Here is a 26,509-nt window from a genome sequence, read left to right as displayed (position 1 = left end):
AAGCTCTTGGCACAGACAGATTATTTACACAGACATAACCAAGTAGCAAATATAATACACCAAGAGCTTGCAAAGAAACACAAATTAGCAGACATCCACGAACCATACTACAAATACATTCCACAGACAGTATTGGAAAACGACACGCACAAAATGTACTACGACAGAGCCATAATCACAGATAAAACAATTTACCACAACAGACCAGACATCACACTCATTGACAAACACAATAAAATCACATACATTATAGACATATCCATTCCAAACACTCACAATATACAAAACGCATGCACTGAAAAAATTAGCAAGTACACAGAACTCGCCCAGGAAATAAGGCATCTGTGGAGGATGGATAGGGTGCTTATTGTACCTGTAGTTCTCTCCTCTACAGGTGTCATACCACACACACTACACAAAAGCCTGGGCACATTAGAATTGAATAGAAACACATACATCACTCTACAGAAGGCCACTATATTGAATACATGTCATATTGTGAGAAAATTCCTGAATACAGACACACACACTGATACACTTCTTTAATTTCTGTTTTGGTTACTATGCCTTGACTTTGGTCCGGCATAGTACACAGCCACCGGTGTTAACCGAGTATATCTAACTTAACCCAACATAATAATAATAACTCTCCCGTGGTCACTACCTGGTCGTGGTGGGAGAGCCCAGTAATTTTACTGATCCATAGGGCAATGCAGGCTGGAGCACAAGCTCCTGGTAGGGACACCCATGCCAGTAAGGTCTATGGGGAGAAATGAAGCTAAGAGTGACCACACCCACATTCTGTGGTGATATTTATTATGGTAATAACTAGATCAAAGTGTGATACCGGCTCGGACGTCGCCCGGGTTAACAAGGTCCGCGTTCGTGGGTTAGGCAGAGGCTCACGTTCGAAAAATAGGCCACAGTCTCCCTGGTTACCGGTGGCGAAAGCAGCACCGGCCCAAGCATGGCTACTGCAATGCCCTCAACAGATGTGAGGAACCAACCCAGCCTTGGTGTTTCTGTGGCAATGCATCCACAGACCACAAAGGCTGGAAAACCACGCCAACGGATGAAATGGACAGTAGAAATGAACGAGTTTATCATCCGTACTTATTACACCATCACAAAACTCGAAACAAACACGACAGCATACAGACAACAACTACACCATAGATTCACACAACAATATCCTCACCTCACTGTCACTGAACAAAGGGTTGTTGATCAAAAAAGAACAATTATACACAACAACCTTATTCCACAAACAACACTTGAACTTATCAAACAACAGGTTGCTGATCAAATACATCAACAGACAGAAACATCTAACATTAATGAAGATCATGTAACCTGTCAGGATAATCCAGCAACAAGCATTGATAATAACACACATACAACAATTACCACTAATGATACTACAGACACTTCCTCGTCCATCACTGATAACATAGACATGGATTTAGTTAATACGCTCTCACTTATATTTCAGGAAACACTCACTAAATATACAGGCACAGATCCCACACAACGACCACGAATTCCAAAAATCAACACGTCAAAGGAAGTAGGAAAAACACTAAATTACGTAAACACTCACTTACTACCACACTACATTCATTCAATTTCTACACTCGCAGACATTCATACATTAGTTTACGCTGGGGCAGTCACAGTAGTGACACACCATGGACTGAAAGTACAATCACAGACAAACACACAGAAAACAAAATTCTATCACAAGCCTGCCTGGCAGAGAAGAATAGAAATACAAATAAATGACATTAGACAGCAATTAGGCAGGCTGACACAATACGCTAAAAGCAACATAACACTTAAATTAAGGAAACAGCTCAAAAACATTTTCAAGAAAATAAAAACACACACAAAACATGAACATCACAACACACACATTACAGAATACATTGATACACTAAAACAAAAACTTGCTGCCAAAGCACGTAGACTCAAACGATACAAAACATGTACACTACGAAAACAACAAAATAAATTATTTACAAACAATGAAAAACTCTTTTACAGACAAATTAATAACAAAGCAAACACTGATACACAGCACAGTGGACACACCAACAGAAGAAGAACTCACAACATATTGGTCTTCTCTTTGGTCCAGTGCTGTCACGCACAATGCTGATGCAGGCTGGATCGAGGAGGAGAACAGAAACTTACACAACATACCAACTATGCCCTGTGCTGAAATAAACATACATGATTTCCAATACACTGTTAACAGAGCACACAACTGGAAGACACCTGGTGTAGACAACATTCACAATTTCTGGTACAAAAAGTTTACATCACTGCACCAGGAACTAGCTAAACACCTAACACACATCATCATCAATCCACAGGACATGCCAAATTTTCTTACTCAGGGCATCACCTACATGAAACCTAAAAACAACAATACCACAGACCCCACACAATACAGACCAATTACATGTCTTCCAACACTGTACAAATTATTGACATCCTGTATCGCAAACAAAATATACAAACATATTGAAGAACACGACATTCTAACGGAACAGCAAAAAGGTTGCCGTAGAAATCACAGGGGATGCAAAGAACAGTTACTCATAGATTCAGTCATTCTACGGCAAGCACACAAACAACTCAGAAACATACACATGGCATATATAGACTACAGAAAAGCATTCGACAGTGTTCCACACAGTTGGCTGCTACATATTCTACACATGTACAAAATACATCCATCACTCATTGCATTCTTTCAAAACACTATGCAGCACTGGAGAACAACACTACATCTCAGGGTTCATAACACTTCCATACAAACAAACCAAATTTTTATTAGGCGAGGAATTTTTCAAGGAGATTCCTTGAGTCCTCTCTGGTTCTGCTAGCCCTGAATCCATTATCCAACATGTTAAACAACACGCAATATGGTTACAATATCAGACACGAAAAAACAACACAGTTTACACTGTCACATCTCATGTACATGGATGACATAAAACTTTATGCATCCACACAAAAACAACTTCATCAACTCCTACAAATCACACATTCATACACCAAGGACATACAAATGGAATTTGGCCTAGATAAATGCAAAACACTTCACATAGAAAAAGGAATCCTGAAGAAAGAAGATTTTGCGCTTGGAAATGGAGACGTTATTGAATCCATGGAAGAGGGCGAGTTCTACAAGTATTTAGGATTCCAACAGGCCAAACTAACAGAACATACACAAATAAAGCAAAGATTAATTAAAGAATACCAAAATAGGTTAAATGCTATTCTCAGAACACAATTAAATGCAAAACACACAGTTAAAGCAATAAACACATATGTCATCCCAGTACTCACATATTCTTTTGGAGTTATACATTGGACTCACACTGATCTTGAGCAACTCCAAAGGAAAACAAGAACAACACTTACTAAGCATAAACAACATCATCCTAAATCCGCCACAGAAAGATTAACCCTTCCACGTAAAGATGGCGGACGTGGCCTGATTGACATAGTTAACCTTCACTACAAACAAATACAGTCATTGCGAGAGTTTTTCTACAAAAAACAAGAAACATCACAATTACATAAAGCAGTAACTCTAGCAGACTCGAATAACACACCATTAAACTTACACTCACATAATATGGACACAACACAACATATAAAAAGCATAGACACCATTAAGCAATCGTGGGCTCGAAAGGCACTCCATGGCAGGCATCCTTACGATCTGGCCCAGGATTTTGTTGACAAAACTGCGTCAAACAGCTGGTTAGCTCGGGGATGCCTCTTTGGGGAGACGGAAGGATTCATGATCGCCATACAGGATCAGGTCATAAATACTAAAAACTACAGAAAACACATACTCAAAGATGCAACACTCACAAATGACACATGCAGAAAATGTCACATCATGCCAGAAACTATACAACACATCACCTCTGGTTGCAAGCTCTTGGCACAGACAGATTATTTACACAGACATAATCAAGTAGCAAATATAATACACCAAGAGCTTGCAAAGAAACACAAATTAGTAGACATCCACGAACCATACTACAAATACATTCCACAGACAGTATTGGAAAACAACACGCACAAAATGTACTACGACAGAGCCATAATCACAGATAAAACAATTTACCACAACAGACCAGACATCACACTCATTGACAAACACAATAAAATCACATACATTATAGACATATCCATTCCAAACACTCACAATATACAAAACGCATGCACTGAAAAAATTAGCAAGTACACAGAACTCGCCCAGGAAATAAGGCATCTGTGGAGAATGGATAGGGTGCTTATTGTACCTGTAGTTCTCTCTTCTACAGGTGTCATACCACACACACTACACAAAAGCCTGGTCACATTAGAATTGAATAGAAACACATACATCACTCTACAGAAGGCCACTATATTGAATACATGTCATATTGTGAGAAAATTCCTGAATACAGACACACACATTGATACACTTCTTTAATTTCTGTTTTGGTTACTATGCCTTGACTTTGGTCCGGCATAGTACTTAGCCACCGGTGTTAACCGAGTATATCTAACTTAACCCAACATAATAATAAACAATTTTGAATTTGATACTTAGTTAATTTTATATCATTTATTTTGATGATTAGAAAATTGTATGAAAAAACATTTTCATAAATGGATCCCAGTAGAAAATTTATAAAATCAACTGATCTACAATGCATTTTTGGTCAAGAACCACTAATTTAGCTACCAGAATAATCAGAATGAAACTAGTATCAGAATTAATTCATTAAAAACATTGAAGTAATTAGTAATGTTAGGAACTTTAATTTTCCCATATAAGATCAAAGAAATTTATTTTCTTAAGTACAGAAAAAATAAAATAAATGATTACTAAGAATTCTAAAGCATTTAAACTTTTACTATGTATTTATTCAAAATGTTCTCAATGATAATGTAATAAATGAATGTATTACAAGAAGACTTCATAGATTTTAACTGATATTTAACTATTATTATATCTTAAATGAAAAACAGAAAACCTGTGATCTTTGGGTTGCGTGCAGCCCTTTGTATTTTAGTGTAGCCCAGTGGTTCCCAACCTTTTCTAGGATGCGGAACACTTTTGTGAGCAATTTTCTTTAGCGGAACACTTACTTAAGTTAATATGAAATACATAAGCTTGTCATCAGTTATTTTATTAGAATTGAGCAGTTATAATTCAAAATCTCTACTCATATTATTAATGCCAATTCTAAGACAGGAAAAAATATACCTAAATAACTTTAATGGGAAACTTGTGCCTGATGTTTTTTACATATTTCATTCAGTTTTTATCATTGCCTTTATCTTATTCGAAACAGTAGTACACTCCATAAGTACGAGTCGTACATATATATTTAAGTTTATGAAAATTTTATGATTTTAATTTTTTGATATTCGGCGGCTCGAATACGATTGTACACTTTCCGATTTGCGACTAAATCTGCGGAACACTTGGGAAATGCTTACGGAACACCGGTTGGGAACCACTGGTGTAGCCTAATACAGAAATCAATTTTTCACTTTTGAGATAAATTAACTAAAAAAACAAATATTCATACAACTTTGTAAGCTATTTTTAATTGTTTTTTTTTATTATTATTCAGTATATGGCACCTTGTAAATGTATATGTGGCCTTATGCGATCTCTCTAAAATGGGATGTGGCCTTCTATCACAAAATTTGTTTGTCAATGAAGTTTATTATATAAAATTTGACAGTTTGCTCCACTTTATCACTATTGAATGTTTTGTAGTCACAAGCAAATTTATAAATATTGCAAATGAAGTTTTAGGCTCAGCTTAGAGACTTACACTGTCATGCAAAGAAATATAAAATAAATTGATATATCATGAAAAGTAGACTAACTTAAGCAGCCTTCTGCAGACAAAACTTTTATAACAAGTTATTTTTAATGGACTAGGATAAATTTTATTTAATCACAAATAAGAGAGAATTATTAACAAAGAACCAAATAATTTTGTTTTTTTAATATTTTTCTATGATTAACATAACATTAAATGCATTACCTCTTTTTCTTCATTATCACTTTCTTCTGCAAATTTCACTGCCGTTACTTTCTCTTTATCACTTTTTAAACTCCAGCTTAATCTATTTACTTTTTCTGCACTGTTGCATAGAAGATTTTCTGAAATGCATTTAATAATAATTTTAAAATAACTATATGAAAAAAGATATAATAATTTAAATTAAATTTACTGTTAAAAAAATAAATAAAACATGTTTGATGGCATACACAGATTTTAATTCTTACTAATAAAAATACAATACATGACACTAAAATGGTGACATATTCAAGACAATTGAACTTTTTGCAAAAAGCATTTACTCAGGAAATTGTGTAGACTTCTATTATACTTTTAAATTTTTCAGTAGATGACCAATTTATTTACGAATGTGATCCTTCAGCACATTAGGTTATCTGACTGGTCACAATTTCGCGCAATATGGCCGGCATGTATAAGGTGAGGAAATGAGAAAATAACATCCCAGTTCCAACTACTCACAGCAAATTATTGGAGTCTTTACTGGATTTGAACCCTTTTTTTCATACTGCTACTTCATTACAAAGCCATTTAATCAATCCTTTTATTAAATTCTGAACATAACATTTCTATAAAGCAAGAATCTCAACAAAACTAGTTCATTTTTACAATGTGATTACCATTATATTTATAATCTTGTTTTATATATTTGTATAGGTATACATTATAATATAACAATTCAAAAACTTAAAATTCTTATTTTAAATTTGATGTGATGAGATAAGGCAATGCAACATGAGGGCAAAGGGTGCTTTCCAGGAGACTTTTCTATGAAAAATTGGCCCCTATTTAGGTAATAGACATAAGAAGAGAACCTGGAAAACTCCATGCAGACAACTTGTCAGTTAGGCACAAACATGACAAAACTATCGGGGTTTAATAGCTTTGTCTACCGATCACTGGTGGACTATTATTTTAGATGTATGGAAATTCTTATCTATTACAAAAAGTTAAAACAAACAGTATTCTAACAAATTCAAATCAGAATTGTTGGATGATGGTAACAGAAATATCATGCATGCATGAATACTTTGATTCATTAACCTTCTATAATATCTTTCGGAAAATAAGTATAATACTGTATAAGTACATAACCAATTAATATTTTACTAGAGTTTATATTTTATATTTAATTTACCGTTTAATATAGAATTCTATAAAAGTGATCAAACTAAACATCAAAATGCTTTGATTTTAAATTTAGTTTTGTTTAATATGAATAGTTGTTGTTCTGTTCTAATTTTTGTTGAGGATTGAGAATGACGTGAAGAATGTTAAAAAATGTTAGCATTTTAGTAATTTTAAGTTTGATAGACCTCAATATTAAATGTTGAATTAAGTTTAAAATGCTAATGACAAGGAGTTATGTGCTTTTTCTGTTGATCAGAGTTTATATTTTGTGTACACTTGCAGTGAGAATGGAATTGGGAAGACCTCCCCTCACTATTGGATTGTCAATAAAATTGTTTAGATTTTGGAGGAAATTTATTGACCTACTGGAAGATGACTACCAAAAATTGACATATATAAGATAAATAGTAATTCCTTCTTGAAGTCATGGCCTGCTATTGTTAAAGGATTACTAAATAATATTGGATTGTCCTCTAGTTATATGTATTTAAGTGAAAGTTTGTTCTTTCTAGACTGTGATCAACGACTAAGAGACTTATACTGATTAAAAGATGTTCATTATTTGAGTGAAAAAGGTTGAAACAGTGATTTTTTTCCTTAATGAAATGTGGAGTCCAGCACCTTATTTATTGTCTAATTTGAGTTATAAAGTAAAGTCATTTGCTGCACAATTTAGATTAAATAGGTTTTCGATAAATCTAAATGGTAAAATAATTAATGTCTTAGGTAACTCTGAATGTTATTTTTGTGGAACAACAGTGATGGATATGAGAAAACACCTTCTTGATTCTTGCAACAATCTTTTGGATGTTCAAATTGCTACACTGCCATTTGATTTTTGTTACCATATTTTATTCAGTGACAGTTTTGCCATGCTAACTTTGTATAAATTATATAATTTCTTTGTTCGTGTATCAAACTTAAAATAACAATGTTCTTTAATCCCTTTGTAATAACACCTGTTACATCAAATAATAAAGATTGATTGATATTTTGTGTACAGTACATATTTTCATACAGATGTAGTAAGTTATAAGATTAAACTAAAAGTTTTTAATTACTAAATTATTTTTAAAGTATTAATTAACAACATTTAATTAAAATTTTCTATGCCTTACCCATGCTCTCTACAAGATATGCTTGTTGAGGTAGTAAGAAACAGGTCAAAATTTTACAGCCTCTCTTTTCATCAACATCAGTCTGAAATTTCAGCATGGGTTGTGCCTAAAAGTAAAAAAAAAAAAAAAAGAGTCAAGTATAACTTAAAAATTATATAAAACAATATAAATATTTCAAAGATATTACTACTGACATAACCACTTTGTAAATGTTTCCGCATGTTATATTACAATTTCCTAAATGGTAACTTAAAATGATATAAATATTACAGTATAATCTTGGTAATTTGACATATGTGAAAATGGAAGTGTATCAGATTATTGGAAGTAAGGTAAATTCGTGACTTAATCATTAAGAAGGAAACCATTTGTTTATTTGCTTCATATTAATATACTATATTAATTAATAACATATACAGATCACATGTTACTGTATAATTCACAAAACAACACCTTTACTTGTTGCTGAGATAGCTTTATTGAGAGAACTAACGTTTTCGGCCTACTCAATAGACCATCCTCAGGCTTAACTTTCGAAAACGGAACATTGGCGTTCCATTAAAAGAATACATTTGTTTAAAAATTCAAAGCATCAGTAACGGAAAAAATAAAAAATAAAAAAGGAAGAACATGGTAATATACACAAATATAAATTAAAATAAAATCGACATAGTGAGAATAAGAAGTAAAAAATAAAAATAAAAATGAATCTACTGGTGATACTTTATATAAACAGAGTAGCAAATTATTGAGGAATAATTGATGAAAACTGTAAGCTAAGGCAAGCCTACGAGTTCGTAATACATTTTTTGAATACAAATTTCCAAGCTGTCGGTAGGCTGTCTGTGTCCCTTGCATTTATGCATGTCTCTTCCAACTTGCTTTTGTAAATTTCAATTTTTTCAGCGGTACTTGCTAACGTTGGGGAGCTCAAGGGTTTGACAATAACCGCCTCCTCCCATTTAATTATTGAGCCTTGGGTCTGCGCGAACTGCGAAAGTACTGTCGCGTTGGAGCCTTTCCTGACGTCATACTTGTGTTCTTTAAGTCTTATCCCTAAATTTCTTGTTGTGACTCCAATGTAGTCTTTTTCGATTCCTAGTTCCGTGTTCTCGTAAAAGATTTTGTACACTCCTGCTTTTTCTTCCTTTTTAATGTGATCTTTATCATTTCTTAAGATTGTATATAGGTTCGGAGCTCTTTTTAGAACCAATCTGGTCTCCTTGCAGTTTGCAATTTCTTTCATAATGCCTTTTGAATTCTTGTTGTAAGTAAACTTTGTGACTTTACTGGGAATGTGTTTTGAATTTCTTGCTGTGCCCATCTCATATTTTCTAACTATTCCTGCTATTGTGCCTTTTTTATATCCTAGGGATTCGGCTACTTGTATGATTCTGTCAATTTCCTTATTTCTGTCAACAGCGTTGTCACAACTATCTCAGCAACAAGTAAAGGTGTTGTTTTGTGAATTAGACTAATTATTTGCTGAGCAAGTATCTGCTTTATGTTACTGTATTTTGACATTCTCAAATTAATTGTCAATCCTTTTAAGTACTTCTCAATTGTCTTTTGTCTTGATGTTATCTGAGTGCACTGCAGTTGCCAGTAATCAGTTGAGAACCCAATGGTTTAAGGGCCCAAATTTTTAGAAATTTGTAATTGTTAAAACATTTTTTGGAAGTTAAAGTAAACACCCATCATTAGAAAAAAACTCATCACATAGCATCAGATCGGATGTCACTTCTGATGTTAACAATCAAGTGGGAAAGTTAACACATTGTTGCGAAGAATGCAAGTCATCGTAAACAACGGACAATCACATGACCCATTTCCCATGATAATGATATAAAAGCTGGAGTCACCGGAAACTCAGGGCGATCAACACAGGAAGTTGTACTTGAGATAGTGCACATTTTAGTCTCTGCATCCCTGATCCTGCCCTAGAAGACAACAAATGAGGACTACGATACTTCCATACAGAAACTGATCATTGCATACAGCTCTCCATCAATGCATAGAGGTATTTTGTTAGCGGTCTGTGAACTCTCTCTCAACGGAAGTAGGCATAGCTAGTAAATTAGCCCTTTTTGTAAATAATATACATTGTAATCGCATTTTACTGTATCTAGCCATGTATAACCTGTATGTATGTTAGCTTTAGATATTCAATAAATGCTTTGTTTACAAATAGAAGACAAGTCGCTCCAAAAACCTGTCAAACTGTCTATTATTCTGAATCTAGACACCTATTGACTTACCCACGACCTCCCCACTTGAATTTCAGCCCTCCCAAGCCATCTGACGACAATGTGAGCTTTACCACAGACTGTGCTGATTAAGTGGCATTTAGGGAATAGCCCATGACCCCAGCTTCTCACACAGTGTTTTCCAAGTTGGTGATTTCCTACTAAATTTAGTAAGAAATTGAAACAATCGTGAAGAAATTTTTGGTGGAAAATTTCAGAGGATTGATTTTTTATATCAATATTTATTTATTTACTACATAATTGAAATAAGGCAATGCCCAATGGGCAAAATAATCCAATCAGGAAGTTTGACTTCACTACTGAAAGGTTGCTTCTTCACAACTTCCTGACGAGACAACCCAGGCAGAGAAACTAATTTATGACCCAAATCACTGTCTTTGAAGAAAATATGATAGGATAAAACACAAAGTTCTTTTTAACTAGAGCTAAATTATTGACACTTTATTCAAAAATTGTCAATAATTTAGTTTTAGGAATAAATATCAACTATATTTATTCCTTGGTTACAGAAAACACATTTAGTTCAATTTATAAATATGTTAGTACACTATTTACATAATGCTATTAATACAACAAAAATGAATAAATTCTAATGCATTATTTAATATATATATATATATACCAATTATTAAACTCATTTTTAATTTATTGAAGATAGAAAATGAGTGGCAAGTATAACAAAATTTACCTGATTTTCTGCTAACCAAATAGCTTTTAAATTCAATGCTGTAATTGTTATAGGTAAATACTGTAACCTGAAATATTTAATTCATTTGTTAATAAGTTTCACTTTATATTTAAAAGCATGCAATTAATCAAATGATTATAATCAAAATAAGTAAAAAATGATAATATAGAATTTATGAACTAAAATTTTAATGCTTTTAATTAAACGAATGCATATTTTTACTTTTCCTTATTCAAGAAGAGTATTGTTATGCTTTGGAGTTAATAAATACAGTATACTCTCACTAATCCAACACATCCTCCAGTGGATTGCCTATGTACATCCATTTCCACGAAAATGTCGGTTGTGTCACACATCCTATTCTCCTGCTCACTAAGATTTCAGTTTAGTGTGCAATATTTTTCCCACCTGCCTCCAAAAAGTAATCAGTACTGAAGGGTGTGAGAGTATATAGGCTAAAGGCAATGAGTGTCATAAACTGTCATTCCTGTCACTCATTGCCTTTAAGCCTACATACTCTCAGTAATAAATTCAATGAATTTTCAAACTACAAAAACATCCAAAATTAATCTAACTGTATATAAAGTTACAAATTATAAAACACCTTTACTACTGTTAATGTTTTCAATCTTATTTTTACAGACCTTCGTGAGAATATAATCGCAAATGTTCTAATGATTTTAAAACATCGTCATACAAAAATATTTCTTTAAAAATCAACTCGAAATTCAAATTATGGAACACTCGTGCCGATTTGATATTTGAATTCTTAAATGTGAACATTAGAATGATTATGTTATTTTGACTATGTCTAATCATTTACCATATCACGTCATCATATTAATGCATCAGATCAACATAAAAATGATAGTTATAATTAGGGGAATGCAACATCAATTAGTATTGCCACTCTTGCTAAAAGTTTAAATATTCATAAGTTTTTTGAAGAACGAACTCAATGACCACTAAAGAATGTAGATTTAAATGGTAGTTTAGGCTTTCTCCGCCCCAGCCATAACCATAACTTTTGATATAATCAGCAACAGTTAATAATATACTTAAGAACCAAATGAAACAAAGGTTAACCTAAGCTGTCTTAAATTTATTTTCTGCAATTTGTTCTAAAAATTATGAATCATTTCTAATATTTATTTTCTCTAAAATTTATTTTAAAATACTTTCTTTCAGCATACTAATTAATTAAACATTTGTGTTTCAAAATAGAACTTTTACCTGTTTCCGGAGACATCTAACACACGAAGATCATTAAGATTTCCCATTTCCTCGGGTAAATAACTCAGACAATTATCCCTTAAGGAGAGAACTCTTAATTTAGTGAGATTTCCTATCTGTAACGATAATTCCAGCAATCTGTTACGATCGACATTCAGATTGGTCAGATTCGTAAGATGTCCTATAGAAGGTGGTAGCTCAGACAACAAATTTTCTGTCAGAATAAGTTCCTGTAAGTTTACATCATTACCAATTACCGGATTCAAGTATCCTAGTCGATTCTGATCTATCTGAAACCAGATGAAAACTCAAATTAATTATAAAATGAATTATTGTATATAAAGTATACAATAATAATACAAAAATAACTTGAAAATTAAATTAAATAATCACATTAGCAAGTTTTTTAAATCAACTGTCATCATTTATCATCATATTATTCTCTCATAACTTAAAATAATAAATTACTTATCTTTAAATTTATTTCTAATAATATTTTTATTGGATAAATGTGCAGAATTTTTTCAAGATTAAAACATTTGTCTCAAAATCTCCATTCAATTATTTGAAGCACACACATTGAACATAATTCTAAATCAAGACAAATTCTCTGTGCATAAATACAACAGTTTTTAAAGATAAAAATTGAGTTTTGCTGTCGATCATTTGTAATTAATTAGAATCCAAAACTACTTTAAAACATTATATACTACGATATGAAAATTTTACCTTAAAAATAGTAAGTTTTTGAAGTTTTCCGATGCCATCTGGAAGCAATTCTAAACAATTTTGTGATAAGTGAAGATCTGTTAAATTTTCTAAACCTCCTATTTCTTCGGGAAGTGTCTCCAATCTATTTTCGCTAACATCTAAACAATTCAACTGTTTCAAATGTTGAATTTCCTGAAAAATTTATTTAAAAAATTCAATCAATAACTTAAAAGAATATTTACTTTTATATAAGATATTCATATAATTATTTATGCACATAAATTTAAAAAGTAATTGCATAAATTTCAATAAATTTGTTAAATTTATCAATAGAATATTGCCCAAAAGACTTACGTTCAATACATCTTTCTTGTCAGTATTGAATACTTTACATAAATAAAATATTTTGGCATTTTAAACTATAAATAAACTTTCTTCAGAAATATTTTAAAGTTTTGTTTTTTTATTGTTGTTGTCATGCAACATAAAAACACTACATATTACATGATCATAATTAACTTTGCCCACTTTGATCTGAATGGCATGTAATCCTGTTAATCAATGCAAGTCAGAGATGTAAAAAGGCATCCTGAATCAACTTGTTCATGAAAAATGATGATCTACATTAGATTTAACCCCGGATTTCTCATTTACCCATTTATAAGATCATCTAGGTAGAAGCATGAAAAAAATAAACACAGCAGAATCTTGTTTTAACAGATTGCAGAACAACAGATTTCTTGAAATCAGATTTTTTTTTCATCTGATTGAGTTCTGCCAAATCAATGTAATTTTACCTCCTTTTAGTAGATCTGTAACTCAGAATTATGGACTTTTTCCTGGATCCATCTATTGTAAACTTCATGTTTTTTCAAGGTTTAGTTAAATTTTTGTGTTTCTGGGACAATGCATTTATGTCTGGAATATGTATGACTGAAGAACTGAATGAAGAGATTCAGCAGGATGATATGTTTGAGGAGGAGCCACCTGGTGAACATTCTGACTCTAGTCCAAGTGTAGTGCTGAAATTTGGCAAGGCAGTCGAGTCTTTTCAAGTCATAAAGATCTTCCCGACAAGTTTAACACGTTGACTGCCACATGACTTTTTAGGATTCTGTTGTAAAACGCCAACTTAATTTAATTATATTATATTATTAAAAACTCTAATCAGAGTACATAGTAATAATCAAATAGCATATAGAATGTGTTTTTCTTAAAATAAAGGTATTACGAATTATCTCGTAGTTGGCTTATGTAACAGAAAGATCTTCGCTAAAGCCAAACTACGAGTTAATTCGTGCACAGACACGATTCGTCCTGTCACTTCGCTACAGCCAATCGGAGATGTGCGTCTAAATTCATTAGTAATAAATCGGATATAGAGGCGAGCACATCACATTTACGTCTTTTTTGAGTGTGTTATTTTTTATTTATTTTTATAATCAAATTATAAATATCCCAAAATGGATAAGAAAAGACCACTGACTAAAAAACAACTTGATTACTACACTAATCTAAGTGATTCAGAATCTGACAAAATTTTTGGTGAAAATGGGGGAGTTTATTTGGCAGCGAAATGGTCCTGTTACTGTATGTAAATGGAAAGACAAACGAGAAGTCCTTACCATTTCAAACATGCACGTTGTTGAAATGGTAGAGGTGTTCAATCGCAATGGAAAATGTTCGATGAAACCGAATATAATTCGAGATTATAATCATGGAATGTCTGGCATTGACGATCAGATCAAATGCTATCGTACTACACAGCTCTAAGAAAGACTATTAGATGGCCCAAAAAGGTTGCATTACATATTATAGAAATATATATACATAATGCGCACAAACTCTTTCAAAAAGCAACTTCTTCTAAAATAAAACTTATAAAGTTTAGAGAAGCATTCGTCAAAGCGTTGATTGGAGAAGAGATTCAACCAGTTTCAAAAAAAATTAAATTGCAGAAGCTTCACTATTTACAGAGTATCCCATCTACTCAGAAAAAACAACATCTGACAAAGCCATGTCGAATTTGTACCAAAGCTAAAAAACGCCGAGAAACGCGTTATTTCTGTCCAATCTGTCTTGAGAAGCCAGCCCTTTGCGTAGAAGATTGTTTTAAAAATTATCACAAACAATAAAAATATCGTTTTGCTTTCGATTTTGAATAAACTTTTTATGATTATATTTTCTGTTCATTTATTAATAAATGTTCTGTTCATGTAAGCCAAACTTGATTTTTTGTTCTTGCCCCTGAAGCTATCTATTCATATTTACACTGATATACTATGAATTACATCGTAGCTGCACAAATATGGCAAGGAAACAAACTACGATATAACTCGTAGGTGGCGTCCTAGGCAAAAACGGTAACTACGAGTCATCTCGTAGATGGCAGTCAACGTGTTAACCCTAGTGTACTAAGGATTTTTTCACCCATGTATACTATGAGTAAAATTTACTCGCTCGTCTTAAAATCACTATTTAAATTTTAAAGAATGTTAATTTTATCGTCATTTTCTATGGTTATGTTTTATGCATGTTTTAAAAGAACTTAAGTATACTAGATTACATAAAATTAGTCAAAAAATGAATGATCCAAAATGTCATCAGTCAAAAATAATCTCAATCATTTATAAGAAATAGGCTCGGTATTCTTTTTTGGACCAAGTCTAATATAAACTTTGCATTTATCTTTTGCATTGTTTTGTTTCTTTTATACCTACCAATAACCTCTTAATCTTCCTGCATTGTTTGAACTTCGGGGATTAAAATGTAGGAATCATCTACTCGCTCTTTCTTTTACATACACAGTATCTACTCTAAGCTTTTACACAGTATCTACTCTAGATACTGTGTATAGCTTTCTCTTTTGTACAATTCTCTGTTTATTGTCTTATTTTCTGAATGTGAGAATTTTCCCTTTTTTGGTTTGCTGAATCACCAATTTATTGAGGCTCTTCATCACTTATGCATTATATATGTCCTGGGTATTTTCCTGGGTGTGTGAAAATCCATTGTTTGCAATATAACAAATAATTGGCGGCCCGAGCAATCCGTTAAAGTGAGATTCTACCGTAAATAAATAAGTTAAATATAGGCAGTAGACATCCTCTTTTACAATCTAATTGGTTCATTAAACACTGTTAAGCAAATCACCATATTTCCCATAGATTCAATGCAATTAATTGAGATCCCATCATCAGAAATATGATCTGAACTCTGTGGATATCACACCAACAAGCCAACAAAAAAATTAGACATGTCATATAATCATAACAGAAAATTTTCACTTGTGAAAGCAAGCACCCAAAGTAAAGATCTTTTAGATCTATTACAATTAACATAAACAACTAAGCACAGGAAAAATGAATACTGTCCAGTGGGTGATCGGTTAATGAACATAATTCATTCCAAGGCTTTGTTTGCTATCCAAATTGTTCATTAACCGATTATCGATTTACCATAGGTTTTTATGGGAATTCAATTAATTTGTTCTGGAGACCCCAAAAATAAAAAATATTTTTTCTTACTATGTTTATTTATATGTAATAATAAAAACACATATATACACAGTTTTGCATTTTTATTAGTCATGTTTATTCCGTTCGTGGGAGCTAAAGTATCAGTCCAATGTCAATTGCTTTTCTCTCTTCTTCAGGATTTTTCAGAAGTAATTAATAGCATTACAATTGTAGAGATCCCCCAAGCCTATTAACCTCAACCTGGTTTGGATGCCATTCTAAGACCATTGTTCTGACATCCTCCCACTTCAAAAGATCTTTAATAGCAGATATTGGCATTAATCCTCTTTTTCAGAAGAAAACATATCTTGCCGAGTTTCTTCGTGTTTTTCATTCAAAAGGTCTTGGTGTTCTTCTGTTGTCAGATCAGTTTCCATTATGAGTTCTTCAATGTTCTTTATTTCTCAGATGTGATTTTTGTTACTCCTTTAGCTGCTTGAGTCTTCTTGATTATACAGTATTTTTCTTAGATAAGATTGAACTGCAGCCTACTGTAGACCTGTTCAAGCCATACTGTCCAGCAACATTAGACATCTTCTGCCCACTTTATACCTTTGCTATTATACTCTCACCTTTCAAAAATAAAAACCGACACAAAACTTAATGAGTGCCCGCCTGACAGTCTTGCAAATACTATAAAAGAATTGTTTCTATCAGAGAAATAAAAGGCTGGAATTATAAGGGAGAGTTTTAAAGTTCGGATGAATACTGTCCAATCAGTATATACCGGGTTAAGCGTCGATGTAGACGTCTCCCGTGCTCCAAAAAGTTTCAAATTGTGGACTGAAAACAAGGGAAGACCGATCGGTATTCATTATTTTACGTCGCTTCTTCTTGTGTTTGTTCTGTGAGGTGTTCATTATCCGAACATAAAAATCTTTCGCGAAAGTGTTCATTATCCAATTTGTTTGTTAACTGAACTGTTCATTAACCAATGTATATAAAACCTAACACAATCAAAGAATCATTTAAAAATTCATCTTTAAATGATTCTTTGATTTCAACAGGAATGTGTTATGTTTTAAATTTATCCAATATTAACAATTATAAAAAAAAATCTAGGCATATAGTCTCCTCCAAAATCCTGAACTTTTCTACTAATCAACAAGATACCATCATCTTAAGTTTTTCCAGCAAATTTTTATTATGACAAAAACATTTTAAACCTCATTTAGCAACCTCTAAGGTTACAGAATTGGAACACTCAGTTTTTTCTTATTAAATAAAAAAAACTGAATGTTTTTTAAAGAAATCAGTTATAAATAGAACATTCTAAGTTAAAACATCATTTGAAGTTATAGAATGTTGTAGTTTGAAACATTTGTATTTTTTCTTCATTTTTGAATTCAATAACCTGATGCAGGTAGCTAAATGAGGTCAAAAATGTTTGCATTTTAATAAAAATTTGCTGGAAAAAGTGAGGAAGACGGTTGATTAGTAGGGGGGTCTCCTGTTGATTAGTAAAATCTACGCATTTCATGTTGGATAAAATGTGAAAAATGAAAATTATTTTTTAACATTAAAACATAATATTTATTAAATAATTACACACACAAAAATCGTAACATGCAATTGAGTGATTTTGTAACTTAATTTTTGATAATAAAATTGCATTCTGTGAGACAGTAATTTATGATTATAATATAAAATAGTGTAAATTTAAATGATAAATAATTAAATAGCATATAAGTTCTTACCGGTGGTAAAGTGGTGAGTTCATTACAATCTAACCACAGCTCTTGCAAGCTTGATAACTGACCAATTAAAGGTTGCTAAAAATATATTTACATATATTATAAACTGTACATTTAAAATAATCTCATAAATCATATCTGTTAAATATAATTTTGTAAGAATAAATATTAATCATTTACGTCCTGTATGGGCTGTAGATTAAGCACATTTACAGAATATACTTATTTTTTTCTTATGTCAAAACAAATGGAGATGATAAAATAAGGTATTATTTTTATTGTGGTATAGTTCCTGAAATTAAAGTGAAATAAAAGGTGATTGACTTTGAGAGATTTGTCTTAATTTTTTGCTAATATGATAAAAGTCGTCCTTTAAATATTGATAATCGTCAAACACAAACAAATGTTTTTTCAGATATTTCAAAACTTACAATTTAAAGATGAATTTGAATTATATAAATATCAAAAGATAATCTATAAGCAAACAAACAAACATTCTCACTTTAATATATAAAGCGAAAATGTTTGTTTGCTAGAAATGATCTCAGAATCTACTGAACCATTTTTAAAATTCTTTCTCTATCAGAAAGCTTAAGCCTTCCAGATGGACATAGGCTATATATTATTTTCATATTAAGAAAGACAAATGCATTAAAACGACGTTTTTACCGTGGCATTTCTCTCACATTGTTGTGTCTCTGCTCCGTTCAAAGTCAATCCCTTTTGCCACCCAGGGAGCTTTATTAAACTTATATTTTTTGTTTCAGTTTTTATTTGTGTAATTCAGGTAGTTGTGTATATGCTTTGCTTATATTGTCTTAGTCATTCATTTCTTATAATAAGACACAGTTGCAGATATAAACGATACTGTTGGGACCTTAACAGAGCTGTAGAACATGCCCAAATAAAGGTAAAAACCTATGCCTTGACATGCAACCCTTCATGAGACATAGCTTCCAAAATCAGCCTACTTCCAGGTGCAACTGGGAGTCAGATCACGCACTCCACATATACTTATTGTGTTTACCTATTCAACTTAGGTGACTATGCCAGTTCTTTTAGTTACTTTTCAGGTGTACGCATGTGCAAGTGAACCTTATCGATGATAAAAAGCCTAAAAGAAGATTGCAATTGTTGTGAAATGTATCCATATGAAGGGACCATTAGAAAGCTTATTACTTTCTGACATACAGTGCATAAGCTGCCTTAAAGCTTATGTACTGTATGTCAGAAACTTGGACTTGCACAAGATGAAATCAGCAGGAAGAAGTGCATCCTTCCTGCTGATTTCATATTCCCTACAAACTCCTAAACCCCTCTGACCAATCTTGACTAAATTCCATATAGTTACTCTTTGGTACTCTACGGGAAACAGACTACCATAAAACTAGGATCCCCGACTCCTTTCAAATTTCATCCTCATAATCCCAAACTCCCAAATCTTTTGAGCAATCTAGACAAATTTTGCATAGTCAGTCTGTAAAATCCTCCAAAAAAATATATGGTACTTTAAAACTCGGACCCTCGCTCCTTCCCCTCAATTTCATCCCCAACAAATTGCCAAACCTTTTGATTCATTTTTACCAAATTCAGTTACTCTGCCACCCTGCAAGAGGCAGACCATATGCTACCCTAAACGAGGACGACTCAACCCCCTCTCCCAGTTCCGAGGCAATGCTAGGCATTCTTTGCTAGTATTAAATAAAGTTTTGTAACTGGCATTTATATATAAAGCATATGTGTTAAATCAGTAACAATATGTGATATTAAATTCATACTGTAACATAAATGGTTATGTACAGTACTTTATAATGTAAATCAAAATAAGCTATTTTTCTCTGTCATACTATACTATAGTCTGCACAGCAAAAGAATAGACATGAATCAGTCTGAGTGGGAAGGGTCTATGTCAGATAAAAAGGATGGAAGGAAACAAGCAGGAGTTGATACATAAATCACAGTAATAAAATTTGTAAAAACAAAGGTAAAACATTAAAATTATTTAAAATAAAGATGATTTAAAAATGTATTAGAAAGTAAAAAACAAAACATCCGAAAGAGATCCGATCTATATGACAACTTTCACATATCTCCTTCCATCCCTTTCATCTGATATAGATCCTTCCGGCTCAGGAAAATTCATCTCTACTCTTTTGCTGCACAGACCATAGTGAAATGCATGAAAATATACAGTATTTACTTCTTGTGACAAAAAGTTAAGTAACATGATTCAACTTCTACACTAGACTGGGTTGATATAAACTGTAATCATACACCATAAAATAACTTATTGTTGACTAAATTGCGTGTTTGCTACAAGAACATAAAATCATATTCACTATAGTGCCAAAATAGAAAATTATAAGTTTAATAATAAAAAAAATAATAATTAAAAAAATAAAACTTACCAATTCTTCAAATTCGTTGCTACCCAAATCGAGCCTTTCTAAATTATGTAACTGGGAGAACGACAGAGGTAATTCTTTCAAGAAATTTTGCCTTAATTCTAATGATGTTAACTTGCTTAAACTAATAAAATAAATTAACAAATTTTTAATGTTGTTAACAAATTCTCATATTACATATATAGAAAAATAAATTATAGAATAAAATTATATCAAAAACTTGTGCAAAAATCATTAATATTGATGAATCTACTTCAAAACAGTCTCTGACACTGTACACAATGACTTACTCTTCCGAAATTTCTACAGTAATCCTGATAGGATTCTGTTTGAACTGCTAACAGTTTCAATTTTTTGAATAACTTCTTCAGCTATTACAAATCTATGATCTTTCAACAATATTTCATTCTTAAAAACAAATGAAACACTTTAGAGCTAGATACAGGATAGGATATTGCAATTATAAAGTATTTCATAAAAACTTCTTCAGCAAAAAGTACCGACAATGAAATGTCTCTCAACATGTTTTTTAGTACCCCCCCTTTTCTTTTCTGCATATTTTCATCTATAACTTGACAAAAAGTGGTTTGGTCTGTTTTGACAACTACCAAGTTGCAAGGAATATATATTATACTGAGTATAACAGTTGCCATGAAAGTTCACATCATCACTCAAGCAGCACTAGGATAATTTTTTAATGCATTGCCAAAACTGCCTACTAGAATCTTGCCTTGTCTATCCATGTCATTACCCAATGTACAAATATCACAAATGACCGGTTATTCGCATCATTTCCTATACTCATTAACCATAACTTGTATATATATATAATAAAACTAATCTGGAATATGGCACAAACAACGATATTTGAACTCGTAAATCACTATCAGGTTGTTCCGCAGTATTTTGATATTGGTCTTTCTTGCCCACTGCGACAAGGAAAATTTAACAACTTTATCACAGCAGATAAGGGCATCACTTTGTCCATTCATTTAGTTGATATATAATATAATATATTGTTTTTATCAAATCTTCCTTCGTTGTTGACAATATTTTTAATGCCATCATCAGAAAATTATTATAATTCAATAAACTAAAAATTCTGATGAATATCAAAATGTTGCTAAATAAAATCTTTTCGTAGTTAACAATCTTTTGTAAACTTTACAATCTTCCATTTATAACTGGTATGAAATGGCACACTCAACTGCCGTAAACAGTAGTAGTCTGATTATCCAAATCACCAATTCATTAAATCACCCAAGGAATGCAAAGCTCTATCTTTTAAGTACAGTACATCTTCATTTGTCAAACACTGTTTTTATGGGTACTTAAAAATTTACAGTATATCAAATAAACTAAGATATTTTCTAACAATAGTGGTCAAAGAAAATATAATTTGTTAAACTGTTCCAACCAGAAAAGAAAACTGCTGGAAATAATCTTTATTACTGAAAAAGTACTTTGTAATAGCATTAAACTAATTATTTGAATTTTCAATAATGTGAATCGTCTGAATCATGTCATGAATAAGTGTGGTTAACTGACAATCTACTATACTTTGACTACATAATGTAATACACGTTAAGCTATTTTATCAAACTATTTCCACGAATAGGATCTTAATTTATAACACTAAGTTCGGGGAAAGTTTGATTTATAAGAGCTTGTTTAATGATGGTTTTCCAGTAATTAATTAGGTCAAAAATGTATAGTCTACTATATGAAATTTTTTTTCTGAAACTTTATTAAACTTATTACAGGTACTCCTCACTTTACGACGGAGTTCCGTTCCGACGACTACGTCGTTAAGCGAATTGGTCGATAAGCGAGGAGCTTGCGCCGGGAATAAACGAGCGTTGTAAAATTATACAAATTATGCAACAAACTTCAAATTTATTCATAAAAAGACTATTATAGTAAGCTTAGCGTGCATGTCACCATTCGCCACTGACTGACACTCAAGCTGTGAAAGGGGATTCCCCAAGTTGCAGGTTGAAACTCGATTGGTCGTTAAGCAGATAGGTCGTAAAGTGAGGAGTACCTGTATAATATTAACAAAATACAATACCTTCCAAAGTCGTGCGGAAGTTCTGAAAGAGAAACATCATTCAATCCCAAAACTGTCAAGTTATTTAACTGAGGAAAACTTGAAGGCAATCTAAAAAATAAAAAAATGAAATAAAATATCAAACTTTTAAATACTATTAAACAAATAGTTATTTTAAATGACTTATAACTTATCTTAAGATTCATAGTTTAGATGTTACTTTAAAGTAACAATTAAAGACCAACCTGAGAAAACCTTTCATCTTCTAACGCCCAAGTACTTTCAAGCCTGACTGGCTTGAAAGTCAAGCTCATGCTTATTTTCAGGAGATTTACCTGAACTCATCTACAATCAAAAGATACAGTTGAGGTGAAGTCCCCAAAGGTGGGCTTGATTGGCTCAAAAGTACTTGGGGGCATTACAAGATGAATGATTTCCAGGCTTTAACATACAGTTTTTATGGAGATTGATTAAAAACTGATATATTCAACATTCTGATAATCAGAATTAGCATGTAAACTATATAAAATTAAATATAAATGGATTTTTCTTTTTATAAATTTTTGTTTTATTTGTCACATTCTGAAAATTTATGCAGTTAGAAAATTCTTTTCTGTTCAAATTCTGGAAATTTGTAAGAAAATGCTTTAATTTACATATGTAGGATTCTGCAAACATTTACTACTATCAAATGTCTTGATAGTCAAATGTCTAATCTTAGGCATGTGTATTTCAGAGAGATGCAGATCAATATATAAGCAAATACAGTCAAACCTGTTTTTGTGCGGTCTTTTTCTGTGCGATTTTTATTTGTGAGATTTTTTTGTGTGCGGCGGTATATGAAAATTTCAATCAAATTGGAACATAATTGACTCCTGTAAAATTTTTTAAAACTCTATTGGTTGTTTTCTATGACATCAGCAGGTTTTTTCATTTTTTATTCAGAAAAATTTTTTTCTCATATGTTTATTTCGGTCCCCTCTTATTTTAATAGCATAAAAACCATAAATATTATGTTATATTTGAACAGATGCGGTAAGTTAGCTCCCCTCCAGCTTTAGACTGCAGGTGTGAAATTTCACTCCTTGTTAAATGAAATAACACTTCCTGCCAGCTATATTTATCAAATAAAATCATTATTTAACAATTATTTTTAACTTTTTAATGTTAGATTCGTATTTAAGTGGAAATAATTAATTAATATAAAAATTAAAATTCTTAGAGGATTTTTTTCCCCATTAGGTGTTGCAGAAAAAGGCCCAAGGAGTTAAAAAAGCAATTCCTAGTTATTTCGTATGATTTCGAGTTATTTTCTAAGTGAGACTTTTTTTATGCGGTCCCTATTCACCTCATAAAAAAAATATTTTTTTAATTGTGTTGTGAAAACTATTTTTTATAGCCACTCGTGAAGTTTTGCACGATTTTTTTTAATGCATTTTCTTTTATGCGGTCCCTATCCCCCGCACAAAAACAGGTTTGACTGTATTACTTATATATTGATATAAACAATTAAATCCAAACTCTAATAATCAAATCACTAAACATCAGATTACTTCATGCCACATCTTGGCTGACTATTTTTTTACTCCTTCTGTCCTAAGAGCAATAAGAGGATATTTTATCAGGCCTATTGTAGGGGTGGCCAGGTGTAAGAGATGGGGATTGATGATTCGAGACAGATCACTATGCAAAATTCCTAGAGTTCTTTATCCAGATTTAATCCCAAGTCTTCCACAGTAGCAGGTTGATGACTTAACCAATGGTTGAATGGCCAGGCAGCAAAGTATTTTAGTCTAAAAAATAGGCAGTTAGATCACCATTCAGTACAAGATTGCAGTCTAGCCATCTACCTCTAGACCAAATTACTTTGCATTAATAATTAATAGCCAAGATACAGCCTGAAATAATCCAGAATTTAATGATTTGGTTATTAATATTATGGATAAATTGGAATTATGAATATTTTATTTACTGTAGTTCATCCTTAACAAGTTCTAGAGACATTTTTTATTCGTTTCATTATTTTAACAATAAATTATGAATATGTCTTATAACAATTTCCTATTCTCATACAAATAAATCAATTCAGATGATGAAAATATTGATTGCAAATTACAGAAGATTAAAACTGAGTGATTAAAGTAGAATAAACAATAACTTTCAATCTAGCATTTAATTATAGTTAAAGAGCAAATGTTTTCAGTCATCTTTGGCTTCGAAGTGCCAAACTAAAAAACAAAATAAGTTGTTTGTATCACTTATTTTTTGTAAAATTAAATGAGACACCCAGCAATCTATTATGTAATTGTTTATTTTAGTTTTTTATTCTAAGTCAAATCTAAGCATGACCATTAAATATGTCCATACAGCTGCCAACTAGAGTTGCCTTAATTGACCACAGCCCACCTCCATGGCACTCACTCAGCTATCGTTTTTATCCCTGTATTGTGTATATATACATATAAACTCCTCCTCCACAAATATGGATCACTAAATATGACCAAAAATGTCTGTTAATTGCTAGATTAACAATTACTATTTATTATAAGAGATCTCAATTAAGTGTATGCTGTAAATAATGCTACTTATATCACTCAGTTGACTATAAAACAATGTCTTGTTATACCATTATATTAGGTGTGTAGCTATATAACTGACATATCATCTTTATATTTTTAATAAATGTTTAATTTGAACAAATTTGAGAAGAGAGTAAAATGACACTGAAAACAATGTAAAAATTATTTATCAATTGAATCCACTGTTAACTTTCATTTTACTTTCCTGGCTTTTATGTACACATAACAAGGGATCGGAGGCTATTGGAATCGTGTCAAATTTGACTCTGAGACATTCTAAACCCAAAAATGTCAAAAAGTGAGTAAAACATTGTGTGTACATGCATAGAATTTTTTATTAGTGCATCTATTTCATTTAATATCTCAAGATGGGGGTAATGATTTAATGATATAAGTTATTTTTAAATAAGATCCCATAACAGCCAGAAGAGTTACATAACTCATTGCTGAATTTTTTATTTTAATTATTGTGTACAATAGTTCTAATTACTTGAGTTAACATGGACCACAAGAGTACATTAGATAATGAAAAACTCTGAAAGCACATACAGTTTAGTACAATATTTAGTTCTAAGTGATTGATGAAATACAAGAATACTGTTATAAAATCAGAGTTTTATGGCAATTACAACTAAACGGTGTTTAATTTTTTCAAATTCATATTATCACAAGAAGTTATCAGAGTAAAACTTTAAAACCACTTCTGAGTACCACACATCTTCCAGTCTAGATCTGCGAAACAGACTATACTGTATTGCATAAAAATTAGCCAGGACAAATTTAAGTTAACAAAAATTTAAGAAAAATTCTTTTACTTAAATCGTGCCACTGCCAGAAGAATTATTCTTAACCTTTTCACGTATGGAGGCAGACGAGGGGTCTCAAATAAAGGGTCGACTCTGCCGTAAAATTGTTATTTTCCTCACGTGCGTACGAAAAGACTAAGTTAAAAGGCATGTTTGTGTGTATTGTCTACTCAAGAATTTTTCTTATATTTTTATA

At 31.8% G+C, this 26,509-nt stretch overlaps 1 protein-coding gene across 2 annotated transcripts in view; it reads right to left on the bottom strand.

The window, feature by feature from the left end:
* The window catches only part of LOC136971285 (protein lap4-like), an 82,314-nt gene that overhangs the window by 30,592 nt on the left and 25,213 nt on the right, over positions 1–26,509 (bottom strand). For both annotated transcript variants that reach the window (XM_067265746.1, XM_067265747.1), the window contains exons 4-11: positions 22,950–23,039; positions 20,882–21,002; positions 18,477–18,551; positions 13,280–13,453; positions 12,551–12,840; positions 11,318–11,384; positions 8,363–8,468; positions 6,078–6,196 (exon numbers count right to left, since the gene is read on the bottom strand). In XM_067265746.1, the coding sequence (XP_067121847.1) occupies positions 6,078–6,196; positions 8,363–8,468; positions 11,318–11,384; positions 12,551–12,840; positions 13,280–13,453; positions 18,477–18,551; positions 20,882–21,002; positions 22,950–23,039 (1,042 nt within the window). The remainder of the gene's footprint in view (positions 1–6,077; positions 6,197–8,362; positions 8,469–11,317; positions 11,385–12,550; positions 12,841–13,279; positions 13,454–18,476; positions 18,552–20,881; positions 21,003–22,949; positions 23,040–26,509) is intronic.

The sequence above is a fragment of the Centruroides vittatus genome, unplaced genomic scaffold (genome assembly GCF_030686945.1).
Source record: "Centruroides vittatus isolate TY-2023 unplaced genomic scaffold, ASM3068694v2 contig_2433, whole genome shotgun sequence".
NCBI lineage: Eukaryota > Metazoa > Arthropoda > Arachnida > Scorpiones > Buthidae > Centruroides > Centruroides vittatus.
The sequence above is the reverse complement of the archived record's forward strand: the minus strand, read 5'-3'. Positions and strand labels throughout refer to the sequence as shown.